General features: G+C 41.3%; 1 protein-coding gene across 1 annotated transcript in view; it reads left to right on the top strand.

Moving 5' to 3' along the window:
* The window catches only part of LOC145411573 (innexin inx2-like), a 44175-nt gene that overhangs the window by 14772 nt on the left and 15657 nt on the right, over nt 1-13746 (top strand). The window contains exon 2 of the mRNA XM_080281582.1: nt 180-495. Within this exon, the coding sequence (XP_080137708.1) occupies nt 180-495 (316 nt within the window). The remainder of the gene's footprint in view (nt 1-179; nt 496-13746) is intronic.

The raw sequence follows: 13746 nt of genomic DNA, 5'->3' as shown, positions 1-13746 counted from the left end.
AAAAATAATTACAGTAACAGTCAGACCTAACGTTCCCTAACCTTGCCTACCTAACCTTCTAACCTTACCTTGCCCTGCTTAGCAAGGCAGTCAAACTAACCTAGCTTAGACTTAAGTAAACCTTATTGAACGCTATCAAACTCACAGCCCCATTAACTCGCCTCTTCTCTCTTTTCCAGAATGTGGCACAAGTTCTCTGCGCTGCACCACTTTTCGCGGCGCAGCTCGACTGTGTTCTCACGCTCACTGGTGTTCAACTTGATCACGGTGTACACGCCCGTGCTGCTTCTGGCGGGCTCCATTGTCACTTCAGCCAAGCAGATCCTGAGCCCGATACACTGCGAAGGCGAGGGGAAGGATGGCCTGAGCAAAGACTACGTTGAGACTTACTGCTACATCGAGGGGACCTTTAACCTGTACATGAAGCAGGCGGTACAGCAGGTGAGAGCAGCGGCCCATCTCTCCTCGCGTGGACCAGTGCGCTTCGAACAGCAGGTGAAATTTTGTGTTTGAAGGGATAGTGTGCAGTTTTCCTTTTTTAAGAGAGTACCCCCTTGCGCCCCTGCCCACCCGCCCCCTTGCCCTCTTACAGTACCTGCTCCCCCTCCCCCTTGTCTACCTCGTTCTACCTACGGTTATGGCTCGTTTTCTCTACAGTTTCCCGTCTCCCTCCGCCCCCTTACTATAGTTCCCCCTTAGCTCGTTTTCTGAGGTCCATTTTCTGTCTCCCGCTCTGCAATAGTTTCCCCTTAGCTTATTTTCTCGCCCATCCGATGGTCCATTTTCTGCCTTCCTCTACAGCCTCCCCAAGCTCGTTTTTCCCCACCCGAAGATCCGTTTTCTGTCTTCTGCTGTAGTCTACCCTAGCTCCATTTTCTCCCCTACCCGAAAGTTTCTCCAAGCCTCGATAGTCCATTCTCCTGTCTTCTCTCGTTTTCCATATTTCCCACCTACGCCCCACTCTCTTCCTGATCTTCCCATACTGCAGTCTCCCCTGGTCCATTTTCTCTCTCATCCGAAAGTTCGTTTCTCTGTGCTTCCCTCATAGCGTTCCTCCCTCCCCCCTTCATCCATTCGGCTATAGTCCACCGTAAATCGTCTTCTTTCCCATCCAGAGATTCATTTTCTATTTTCTCAGCTCTCCTTGTCAGTTTCTCTAACCTCCCAGGCTCTCCGTCTCATATTTTCTCTCTTCCCAAGCTCTCCAAACCTCATATTCCATCTTCTTAGTTCCATGACCCATTTTCAGTCGCACCCTCCATGACACCCCCCTCCCCATTTATTTCTCCCTTTCCTATTTTCTATCTCCCCAAGGCCGCTGTGTCACATTTTGTCTCCCCACCCATCATAACGCGTTTTCTCTCTCTCTCTCTCTCTCTCTCTCTCTCTCTCTCTCTCTCTCTCTCTCTTCTCCCACGATATCAGGTTTTCTTCTCTATTCGCCCTCAATACCTCATTTTCTTTTTTTATCACCCCTGCCCCTCCATGTCCCATTTTCTATCACCCCTGCCCACCCATGCCCCATTTTCTCTCATCCCTGCCCCTCCATACCCCATTTTCTCTCACCCCCGCCTCTCCATGTCGTCGTGTCAGCCGCATCCACGCTCCTGCATCACCCGCGAGAGAGTAGGTTTGTGGAGTGTACTGTGAACCCTGCCTTTGTGGCCCATCTGCACATGTACTCCACTCTGTTCCACTTGTTTCACTTAATTCCACCTCGTTTCACGCTTCTCATTCACTTCCGCTGCATATTCCTTTTATTCCCAACCCTGTTCCACTTCTGTTTCACTTAAATTCCACTGTTTCACTCGTTGCATTGCTCCACTGTATATATTTCCCACTTGCTCCACTACTCAGCCCTCTTCCACACTTATTTCCAGTCTGCTTCACTCATTTATTATTCCACTTTTCCACCGTGCCTTTTACTCCACCTTTTTCTCGCCCATTTCTATCCTTTTGCACCTCTCAACTCTTCTTCCGTGTTCCAGTTCTACTCCAGTTTATTCTGCTTTGTTCAGCTCTATCTAGCTTGTCTTTTTTCATACACTGCTACGCTCTTTTCATTCTGGTTCAGTTTATTTCACCCTTCACTCATTTAACCTACAGTTTAATCACCCTACGCCTCTCAGATCTACTCCTCCTTTCCTCCCATCCCTTTTCCTCCCCTCTCATGTTCATTTCTTCCTGTTTCTGCCCTCTCCTCTCCCTGCTTCCCTTCTCTCCCCTTTCTTGCCGTTTCCTCCTCCCCCCCCCCTTCGTTTATTCCCACGTTCTCTCCCCTCTCCCCTCCCCCTACACACCTCCACTCTCCATTTCTCCTCCCCTTGTCTGTCTGTCTGTCTGTCTGTCTGTCTGTCTCTGTCTCTCTCTCTCTCTCTCTCTCTCTCTCTCTCTCTCTCTCTCTCTCTCTCTCTCTCTCTCTCTCTCTCTCTCTCTCTCATTTTAATCTCCGCCACCTTTCTCATTCTTCCTCTCTCAGTTTTCTTAATCTCGTAATCTCTCAGAATCGGTCTCTCTCTCTCTCTCTCTCTCTCTCTCTCTCTCTCTCTCTCTCTCTCTCTCTCTCTCAATATTTCGTTTCCCTTCTTCCTGTCTTTCTCAGATATTGCTATAAGCGAGAATGGAGGGAGGGGGGAGAGAGAGAAGAAAGGGATGAGGGACGATGGAGAGATGTGGAATGTGTGTGTGTGTGTGTGTGTGTGTGTGTGTGAGAGAGAGAGAGGGGGGGAAGTGTGTGTGTGTGTGTATGTGTGTGTGAGAGAGAGAGAGGGGGGGGAGGTTTGTGTGTATGTGTGTGTGTGTGTGTGTGTGAAAGTAGAGATAAGAGTTAGCTTTAAAAACTTATGGCGTAATGTAAGATAACTCTAAACTTTGCTGTCGGGATATTTTTGCGAAGTTGAGGTTTCGGGAAACTAATTTTTTAATGTATTTTTGTCATATGCAGTTATTTCAGTAAACTTAGAGAGAGAGAGAGAGAGAGAGAGAGAGAGAGAGAGAGAGAGATTGGGTGGGGCAAGGAGGGAGGGGGGAAAAGGAAGTGTTGTGTGGAAGTGGAAAAGAAGTGACAGTGTACGGTGGGGGGAAGAAAGGGATAGTTGAGGTGGAAATGGAGGGAGTGTGTGTGTGTGTGTGTGTCGAGAGAGAGAGAGAATGACGGAGAAGCAGGGTAAGGGCAGAGAGACTGATAGAAAATAAATAAAAAATGACAAAATGGGAAAAGTGATAGGAGCATATGAGATAGAGAGAGAGAGGAAATTGAGAGAAAAATGAAGAAAATGAAAAGGAAGCGGGGAACTAAAGAATTTTTTTTTTTTAGTTCATGAAACTCTACGGAACTCTCCCACCACGTTTCACTTACTCTCCTCATCCCCCTTCCCACCAATATTTTTCTCAATGTGGGTTTGTATCCTTGTAAATCCTCAGTTTACAAAGTTCTCTGAGTGTCGTCCCTCCATTTACAAAGCTGTCTAAGTGTGCTCTGTGTGTAAATGTTAAATTGGTGTTTTTTTCGATCATTCTTGGTGTGTTTTTTATGTATAGTGTCTTAACGAATTCTCATCTCACCCAGTCCAACCTGACCCAACCTTCTACCTCCTGCCTTCTCTCCTTCCTCCTTTCCTTTCTTTCCTCCATCCTCGTCCTTCTTTCTCTCACCCTTTCCTCCCCTCCTCTTCTGCTACATAATTGTTTTCTGTCTCTTCTCTCCACAGCTTTCCCATTTAGCTCTCCCCATCTTTATCTTCTTACACTCATTCCTGCCCTTTCGCTATCTTGACTGTTCTTATAAATGTAGTGCCGGAGAGAGAGAGAGAGAGAGAGAGAGAGAGAGAGAGAGAGAATAATGGACCTTTTCGTCAAACCACACATTACGAGCATGCACAAATGAACACCAGGGTATTTTAACAGGGAAGAAAAGGAAGAAAGAAAAGAAGGAAGCTAGGAAGACAAAAGAAACCTAGGAAGAGAAACTGAAAGCAAAAATGAAAACAGAAAAGAAAGCAAAGAAGAGAGTGAAGAAAAAAAATGAGGAAACGAGGACAGACAATGAGCCTAAGAGTGAAAAAAATGAAGAAACGAAGACAGAAAAAACTAAGAAGAGAATGAAGAAAAAAGAATGAAAATGCGAGGACAGCCAGAGGAACCTGAGAAGGCAGTGAAGAAAAATGAAAATGCGAGGACAGGAAAAGGAATCTACAAGGACTTAGAGGGACAGGACACAATCTCCACCAAGTCAGGAAAAATTTGGAAGGCGGCTCGGTCATCTCCATTTGCGTCATCTCCTCTTCGTCATCTCCACTTCGTCATCTCCTCTTCGTCATCTCCACTTCATCTCCTCTTCATTGTCTGTGGTGGTTAGTTTTACCGGGAACTTTCAGCCAGTCCTAAAAGTTGCCGGTTATTGGATTTGCGAGGGTGAGTTCCCAGTTGCTTCATCATACTCTTGACCTAAAATTGCCCTCCTTCGACCTTGAATGCTAAGATGGAACGAATATGGTGCTAGTCACGAAGATGTAATACGGGAAGGTTGTACAGCTTATTATTGTCTCTCTCTGCCAGTGAGGTATGTGAAATAAGCTGCAAAATAAGGAAAATCTGGGTCAGGTAAAGGTGAAGGACCCACACGCACCTGATCCAATCGAACCTGGCGTACCCATCCCGACCTGACCTGACGACCTAACCAACTGACCCAATTCTGACAAAGATCCGTACCTCATTTTCACTCTAGTTGATGGCCAGGTATAGTTAGATTGGAAGATAAATTTCACTAGTAACTAAGGAGACCTGCTTACGTCTTAAATAAAGCTCTTCAAATACTGAAGCTTTGAGAGATTCACACTTCCTACTGATAGAACTAAATGTACTGTAAATTAGCCTGACCCAGTTAATTTTAACATTACCGAAGATAAGCTAAATTAACCATATCAAACCTGACCTCCCCAACCTCTCCTCCCCTGCCCGGACCAAACCTAATAAGATCAAACCAAGTCAAATCAAAGCTAATTTAATGAAGCCTAACCCAACCAGTTCACCACCAGGCACTCCTAGTATCCCCCATCCCCATCAACCCCAATCCAACCTGCTAATCAGACCAACGTGACTGACCTAACCTACCCTGAACTCCTCTGTCCTACATTCCCCTTCCCTTCCCATCCCATCCCCCTACCTTGCCCTGCTTTCCTGCCCTACCCAACTCCTCCCAGCCCTACCCAACACTTCCATTACATTTTATGTGCTCTCCTACCTTACCCTAACCACCCGCCCAGTCCAGCCCTACCCTAATTCCATTCTCATTCCCATTCCTAACCAGAACCCTAATTCAACCCAACCCAGTCCAACTCAACTCAACCCAACCCAACCCAACCCAACCCAACTCAGACCAACTCAATCCAACTCAACCCAACCCAACCCAACCCCACCTAATCAAAGCAAACTGCCACCCAACCCAACCCAACCCAACTCAGACCAACTCAATCCAACTCAACCCAACCCAACCCAACCCCACCTAATCAAAGCAAACTGCCACCCAACCCAACCCAACCCAGCCCCACCGTAGACTGCCACTGTAACGACACGCAGTTGTCTCCACGTACACGAACCCGGGACAAGCGTTGACATCCCCATCACCTGTGTCCTCACCTGCCATCGACCCCAGCACCACCACTAACAAACCTGGGGCGCAGAACCAGGATACTTTTGAACCGGAATGAACCTTAAACGAACCCAGGACGTAGAACCGTGAAGTCCAAGCGACCAACCCACTTTCTTTTTTATGCAAGGAAGAAGGAACCAAAGGCCAGAATCCCGCAAAATTGTTCCCTCCAAGAAGAAATGAAAAGAAAATAAGAGAGCCATTCCTGTTAGTGGAGCCATATGAACCGAAATGAACCTAAATGAACACAGGACACGGAACCACGCTCGCAAGTGGATCCATCTGAACCGGAGTGAACCTTCATTATGAACACGGAGCAAAATCATGAACCCCGCTGACGAACCCGGCACGTAGAACCAGCCTGGATAGTGAACCCATCAGAACCCGAGTGAACCCATCAGAACCCCGAGAATTGAACCCGCTCAGGTGAAAAGTAAAGCCATCAGGATCATCCGCCTGAGATGTGAACCTATTACGAGAACCGGATTTTGTCAGCGCTTTTGTGTGTGTGTGTGTATGTGTGTGTGTGAGAGAGAGAGAGAGAGAGAGAGAGAGATTGTATATACCTCTTCCTGCTAACCACGTAACACAACCACCCCCTGACACACACACACACACACACACACACACACACACACACACACACACACACACACACACACACACACACAGACACACCTTTTCCCGTGCCACCCAACGAGCCTGTCAGAGAGAACCAATACTCTTTACCCCCCTCACCCTGGTTCTCTCTGTCGCTCTCTCTCTCTCTCTCTCTCTCTCTCTCTGCATCCCCTAATGGTCTAACTCTGCGTATTCTCGTAGGTTTAGGAGGCTCTCAGCACCTCTTCTATAGCGATTTATTCTGGTATAATTTTCTGCGATTTTCTTCCGATACAATTTTCTCTTCCCTTCGCATTTATTTATCTTTTTGACACCGAGGACTTATTTATTTTTTATTTTTGCTACCTTCAGACGGTTTTATTTCATATTTTTCGAGCTGGAGGGGTTACATAGAGCCATCATTAACCCCTTCAGTACGAAAGGCATCTCCTGTGCTGAATAAAATCGTCTGAAAGTGGCATAATTAAACCATTGTAAGACGGCATTTGATTTAAGAACAGAGCATCTTCCTTTAATAACAATAATAATAATGATAATAATAATAATAATAATAACAGTCGGCCATGTTCAAAAAGAAACTGGGAAGAAATATATACTAGAAGACCTAACATAATAATAATAATGATAATAATAATAATAATAATAACAGTCGGCCATGTTCAAAAAGAAACTGGGAAGAAATATATACTAGAAGACCTAACATAATAATAATGATAATAATAATAATAATAATAATAATAATTAGCCATATACAGAAACAAACTTAGGAAGAAATGTATACCAAAAGGCTCCCTAACTTGACGAGAATACGGAAAAACAGCTCAGTCTATCCCTCCCTGTCTTTACCCTCCCTGACTCCCTAACTAAGCATGCCCCTTTGTTAGTTCGTTAGTGTCTGCTTGTTAGAGGTATGGCCCTGGAGAGAATGATAGTAGTGTTCTAGATAGCAGTTAACCTTGTCCATAACGCTGTGAAAAGAGTTGAAGGTTAATGAGAAAATCTGAGAGGCTTTATAAATGTGCTCTTTTTTTTTTTTACTCCCATCATGGCTAGAGAAATTCCAAAGATTTTATTTATTATATTATTTATTAAGATGTTGACCATACCAAACAAAAATAGCAACATTATTTTTTTATTAGGAGGTATATTTATTGGTTCCCTCAATCTTATTATTACTTAAAAATTTGCATCATGGAGAGAAAATTGTCTAAAAAAAGAGATTATATTATTGTACGATTTTTTCTATTATTATTATTCCGTTTTTTGTCAGATAATTTTATTCAACGATGAGAAACTTAAGCAGAAGAATTATGAAGCGGTCGTTATTAATTTTTTCGTTATCATTATTTTTTTTTTTTTTTAATCTTGGATCCTGCCACAGAACTTTATTTTCATTTTTAGTTTTATTTTTTTCATTTTAGCGTATATTATTTTTATATTTTTCGTGGAAGGCCTCGTGTATATTCATTATTGTTAAGCTCTGACGACACTTGCATTCACAGCCTTATGTATAGGGTTGATAAGGGTGTGGTTAGGAGATACTTGTGACTCTCCCCCCACCCACCAGCCCCTCCGGATAGCTCCCCCACCGCGTATGATGCTTACCCCTCCCCACCCCCCCCTCCCTCCCCACCCCCTAGCACCCAACCTACACCCGCACCCACGCCCGCCCAACCTGCTCCAGTAGAGTTTGAGACCCCAAGGTAGAGTTACAAAGGTAGAGTTTTGTATTGACCGTTCTGAACTCAAATCAGGTCCTGTATCCAACTGTAGGCACGTGAAAAATACAAAGGTGGAAGTAGAAGCAGAGAAATATATTTAAAATATCCCATATGTATAATTTTTTTTAATTTCACATGGAAAATATCGGAACTAAATTACTGAACCTCGTAAAAATTTGTAATAGATTAATTGATACGTATTTCAGACAAAAACAATACATAGCCACTCTTACAAAAATGATCTTCCACATTTCCTACGTGTTACAGCGGCCACAGGACCTGGCTGACGTTGCCTTGTGTATTTCTAAGAGTCTTGTAATTGGTTTTCTCTCAGTCTTTTCAATATGGTTACAGGAAAAAAAAAAAGTTTGTTTATTGTGGAGAAGCAAGTCTGTCACGTCAGATTAATGTGTAAATAATACTAGTAGTAATGATGATGATGATGATGATAATAATAATAATAATAATAGTAATAGTAATAATGATAATAATAATTAATAATAATAATAAGTATAACTGCCGTTCATATCTATTAGAATCTGATATTTGACCACGTGAAAATTATTAAACTGAAAACTATAATAATAATTATAATAATAATAATAATAATAATAATAATAATAATATTAATAATCCTTAATTCTTGGTGTTACAAACTTAGGCACATGTAATACTAAAAATGTACTAAATAGTTTTGAATATTACAAAAAGAAAGAAGCTGCAAATATAGGCATATATAATTTTATTCTTACAAAAATTAGGTACATGTAATACCGAAAAAGTGCTAACTAATTGTGAATGCTACAAAGAAAACCACATGTAATTCTGAAAAGGTACTAATTCTTAATGTTACAAAGAAAAATAACGTACAGACTACCCTCCCCACTCACGTCAAGGCTGTAACCTTCACTGTATCTCATTTCAGCACTGTTTCAGCACTGTTGGTACTATTACTGTCCCAGCACCGGGTTTTCATCACTCGCTCACTCACTTTTGCACTGTCTCTCTCTCTCTCACTCACTCACTTTTGCACTGTGGCTCGTCTCATGTCTGTCTCGGTGTGCTTAAAATATCGTTCTTGTAATATCTAAATTTTGCCCCATTTTTTTCGGTATATTTTTCAGAAACTGCACCAAAAACTTGCACTTTTCTCGATTCTTTTTTTTTTTTTTTTTTATGGTGTGTCGATTTTTTCCCCAGATATTTCCTTCTGTCTCTCCGTTTTGAATTTCTCGCGTTATCTTAAGTTCGTGTAAGCCTTTACGACGAGTGGCCATTTTCTCGATAACTGATTTCTAGGCATATCACGTCTCATTTTTATTGATTTATATTTATTTTATTTCTTACGTTAGGTATTTCTTTTATTTATTTATTTCCTACTGTATGCATTTCCTTTATTTATTTGTTACTGTATGCATTTATTTTATTTACTTCTAACTAGGTATTGATTTATTTTTTACTGTAGGCATTTTTTTTTTCCAACCATACCTTTATTTATAATTTTGGTGTGGTGCTTTTTCTTACCGTGTTGGTGTTTTTTTTTTACTCTTATAATTGCATGTGGTCTAAATTTCAGCTTAATCTGCCATGTCGTTGCCATTACCCACTGCTGTTAGTACCATTTCGGCGACATGTGACGTTTCGCTCTCAACACCAGTTTCAAAATCCCGCCTACACTTTTTCTGTTTCGTTGCGGTGCTCGGGGTTTCTTTTCGTGTTGCAAGGTTTCAGTGAGACACGAATTGGCTGCCTTATTATCAGTTTACGAATTTGTTTATTTAGTGTACTTTTTTGGGGGTATAATTCGCCAGGTTTTTATTTTAAGTTTCGTGGTAACATTTATTTCACGATGTATACCTAATGGGTTTATATATGACATTGATTTTACGAAAGTGTATTGCAGTTTTGTTATTCCTCCTTATCATATTTGTATTGATTTGTATTAGTTTTGGTGTAGGTCATTGACAGTGGTTTTAATTCTTTCTTTAATTTATTGTGATTGACCAAAGAGCTAACAGATTATTTTCCGTGTTCATATTGTATCTTTTTAATGTCTGTTTTTGTCATGGCATTTTTATCGACAATTTTTGCATGCGTGAGTGTGTTTTAAAATCTTGACTTTTTTGACATGCCATTCTTTTCAAATGTTTTAATCACTGTAAATAACCCAAGCATAAACATGTTTCCCGTGTGTCTGTGTCTGTGTGTGTGTGCGTGTGTGTGAACGATTGGGAATATGTGTACGTCTTTTGGGGGGTAATATTTGGTAACCACTTCAACCTGAGGAGTACTAATTTAATTCTTGCTCTCACCAGACGATTTTATTCAACTTAATGGCTTTTCCAACTGGAGGGGTTAGACGATTAGCCTTAGAAAAATAAATAAATAAAGAGAAAGTGTTCGCGTCAGGTAAAGAAGCTCCCTAACACCTCTTACTTAGCGATTTATTTTAACCCACTCTTATTCTGGGTCAAGAAGCTCCCAAACACCTCTTCCTTAGCTATTTATTTTTGGATATGGCTGGTTAATATCCTTTTAGTACGTACTTGATGCAGTGTGGCCATATTGGAAGGATTTATGCAACAGAGGAGGGCAGTAATAAGCAAAATAAGTCGCTGAGGAAAAAACAGAAGGAATTATCTAACATTGCAGATCACAGTAAGATGTAAAAGCAAAAATAAATCGCTTAGAAAAAGATGTTAGGGAGTTTACTGAGCCTTCGAGCATAAAGATCTTCACTAGGCTTAATAGTATCGTCTAGAGGTAGCGAGAAGAAATTAGAATACGTCCTCAGGCTGAAGGTGTTAATGATGACGTCACGGAGGGCAGGTAAGGTCAGTTCGAGGTCACAGGAGAGGTCAGGTGTGCCCAAGTGTCATCAAGGTAAGATAAGGACGGCAGGTGTGAAGCGGGAGGCAGGTGGTGTGGTGGTATTGGTGGTGATTTTATTGTGATTAGGTGTTGTCTTGGCATGGGTCTTTCTTGAGTTTTTGGTTGTGTGTGTGCGTGTGTGTGTGTGTGTGTGTGTGTGATGCGTCTTGTGATTTTTTGTGGTTTCATTTTTTCTTTTGGCGGTGTGTGATTTTGTTTAATTTCTCTTACAAAACTTCGTGAAAGTTTGTGTGTGTGTGTGTGTGTGTGTGTGTGTGCGAGAGAGAGAGAGAGAGAGAGATTGTGTTTCATTTCTCGTGGAAGAAATTTTGGAAAATTGAACTTTTTTTTATTTGAGGGAGGAGCGATTTTTTTTCTTTCCGCAGACAAACTCTTCGTGATTTTTTTTTTTTTTTTTTTTTTTTTTTTTTTTTTTTGAGGGAGGGGAGGTTAGGGAGTGATTTTGTTTTGATTTTCGTTGCGTCCTTCCCCTCTAGACGATTTTCCTCAGCTATGGGGACACCTTGCCTGGCGGGAGGAGGAGGGGGGGGGGAGATCATGCCAAACCCCCCTGTCCCCCACTGCCAGACGGTTTCCCAGAGTACAGAAAAATCGTCCAGAGATGAGAGGAAATAGAGGAAAGAACGACATCGGTGAAGTAAAGGAGTTAAGGCGAAATTGGAACCTGAAAATTTCTCTCTCTCTGTCTCTCCCTTCCCCCCCCCTTCACCACATCAAAAGCCAGGCGAGACAACACCATTAGCGTAGTCCTTCCTGCGTTTTATATTATTTTATTTTCTAACATTATCTACAAATATCTAAGGAAGAGATGAATTGGTGGATTAGGTGAATGTTATTGGGATGACGTAGGTACATTAATATATTAAATTTGAGGGAGGGAGGGGAATCTCTCCCTCTTTCCCTCTCACACACACACACACACACACACACACACACACACACACACACACACACACACACACACACACACACTACACCCCAGAGACGTACGCCACCTCACCACACTCCCAAGCACTTTGTACTTTTACCATGTTTAATGCCCTTTTCCTTCCCCCTCTTCCTAGTTCTCTTCCTCCAATTTTTTTTTAGACGATTTTCCACTGTACTCCACTCGCACGTGTAGTATATGTCCACCCTTATTTCTGTTCCACATAAGGCCCTATTTCCCCCTTCCTTCCACTCTCACATAAGGTCTTTTTTCACCTCTTTTTCAGTACCACATAAGGTCTGTTTTCCACTTAATTCCTCGTACATATATAACCTATTTTCCACTTTATTGCAATGGTACATAAGATCTGTTTTAACCCCTATTGCTCCACTACATAAGGGTTGATTTCTCCCTTATTCCAGTTCCACTTAAGGTTATTTAATGGAGAAATGTGAGGGGCGGGAATTTGTCAATATTAATCCTTCATAAGACAATGGTTCCGCACTTGATATTCCATTCCGACCACTGGCAGGGGTGGCGGTGGTCAGGTGGTGACGATGCGGCCTGCTGGTCATGAAATCCCGAACCATATTGTTGAAAATAAGGTAAAAGGGCGATAATAAGCTGCTTTAAATCTTACCTCTAAAAATAAGGCAGTAGGGTTTGCTTTGATCTGTTTAAAATAAAGTAAAATAAAGTAAAAATAGCGGGTTTGCTTTAAATCTTACTAAAAAATAAAGAAATAGGGTGATAGAGTGCTTGCAATAGCCTCTCTTCCCTGGGACCGGTGGAATGAACGGAAAACTTTGAAGCAAGAAGGAAAGACCAAAGTTGACAAAGACGAAAGAGTTTACCTGGGGGGACCTTCTCTCTCTGTCCCCTGGTTATTTATGTATTTTCTGTGTTTCCTTTGTAGTCTTTTCCTCTGCTTTGTCGTACTGTGCCTCTCTCTGTATACTTCTTGTTTTATGCGCGATTTGTTTTGTTTTGAATTCCGGTTTCCCTCGACTTGTTTAATTTGTTTGTACGTTGCTTATTCTTGTCTTGTTCTCTGCTCTCATTTTCATTTCTGCTTATTTTTTTTTTTTTTTCGTACGTGTTCAGTTTTGTTTCTGCCCCCCCCCATTCTCTGTTCTCCATTTCTTTTTTTCTGCTTATTCCTTATCTGTTCTCTCGTTATCTGTTCTCTGTTCATTCTTTGTTTTCGGTTTCTTCCCATTTCTCTTCCGTGTTCTAATAACTTTTAAATGTTCTCCTCTTCTTCCCTGTCTCTTGTTTCCTGTTCATTTCTTTGTTTCCCTGTTTCCTGTTTGTTCTGGTTCCCTGTTTTATCCCTGTTTGTTTGTTCTCTCCTGTTGGCCATGAAGGTGAGATGTTTTAAGATGAGGGGAGGAAATGACAGAGGTTGGACGGCCGTGGGGGTGCATGTTGAATGAGGGGAGGGGGAGAAGAGAAAAAAGGGTAGGGGGAGAGAGAGAGAGAGAGAGAGAGAGAGAGTCCACCCTGGCAACAGCACCTCCGTCCGGGATTATTAAGGTCACTGATAAATAATAAACAATTCCACTATCATTTATTTTTATTGTTTATTAATGGCACTTTAGGTGGATTAGGATAGTTTTATTATTATTACTTTTATTATTATTATTATTATTATTATTATTAAGGATTTTCAGTATTTAGCATCATTATTATTATTTATTATTTTTAAGCAATATTATGTTAGCATATTATTGTTATTACTTCGTTTATTTCATTTTCATTTATTATTCAACATTCTCATTATTATTATTATTATTATTATTATTATTATTATTATCATCACCATTTCCTTTAAGTTTACATATAATTCCTGAGTATCATCCTTATTATAATTTCATAAAACATTATTCATTTTCATTATACATCATCCGCTTTTCAAACTCAAGAATTTCCCA

This window comes from Coenobita brevimanus, chromosome 90, assembly GCF_032717465.1.
Source record: "Coenobita brevimanus isolate Jiangsu-jjx chromosome 90, ASM3271746v2, whole genome shotgun sequence".
In the NCBI taxonomy this organism is placed as follows: Eukaryota; Metazoa; Arthropoda; class Malacostraca; order Decapoda; family Coenobitidae; genus Coenobita; species Coenobita brevimanus.
The sequence above is the reverse complement of the archived record's forward strand: the minus strand, read 5'-3'. Positions and strand labels throughout refer to the sequence as shown.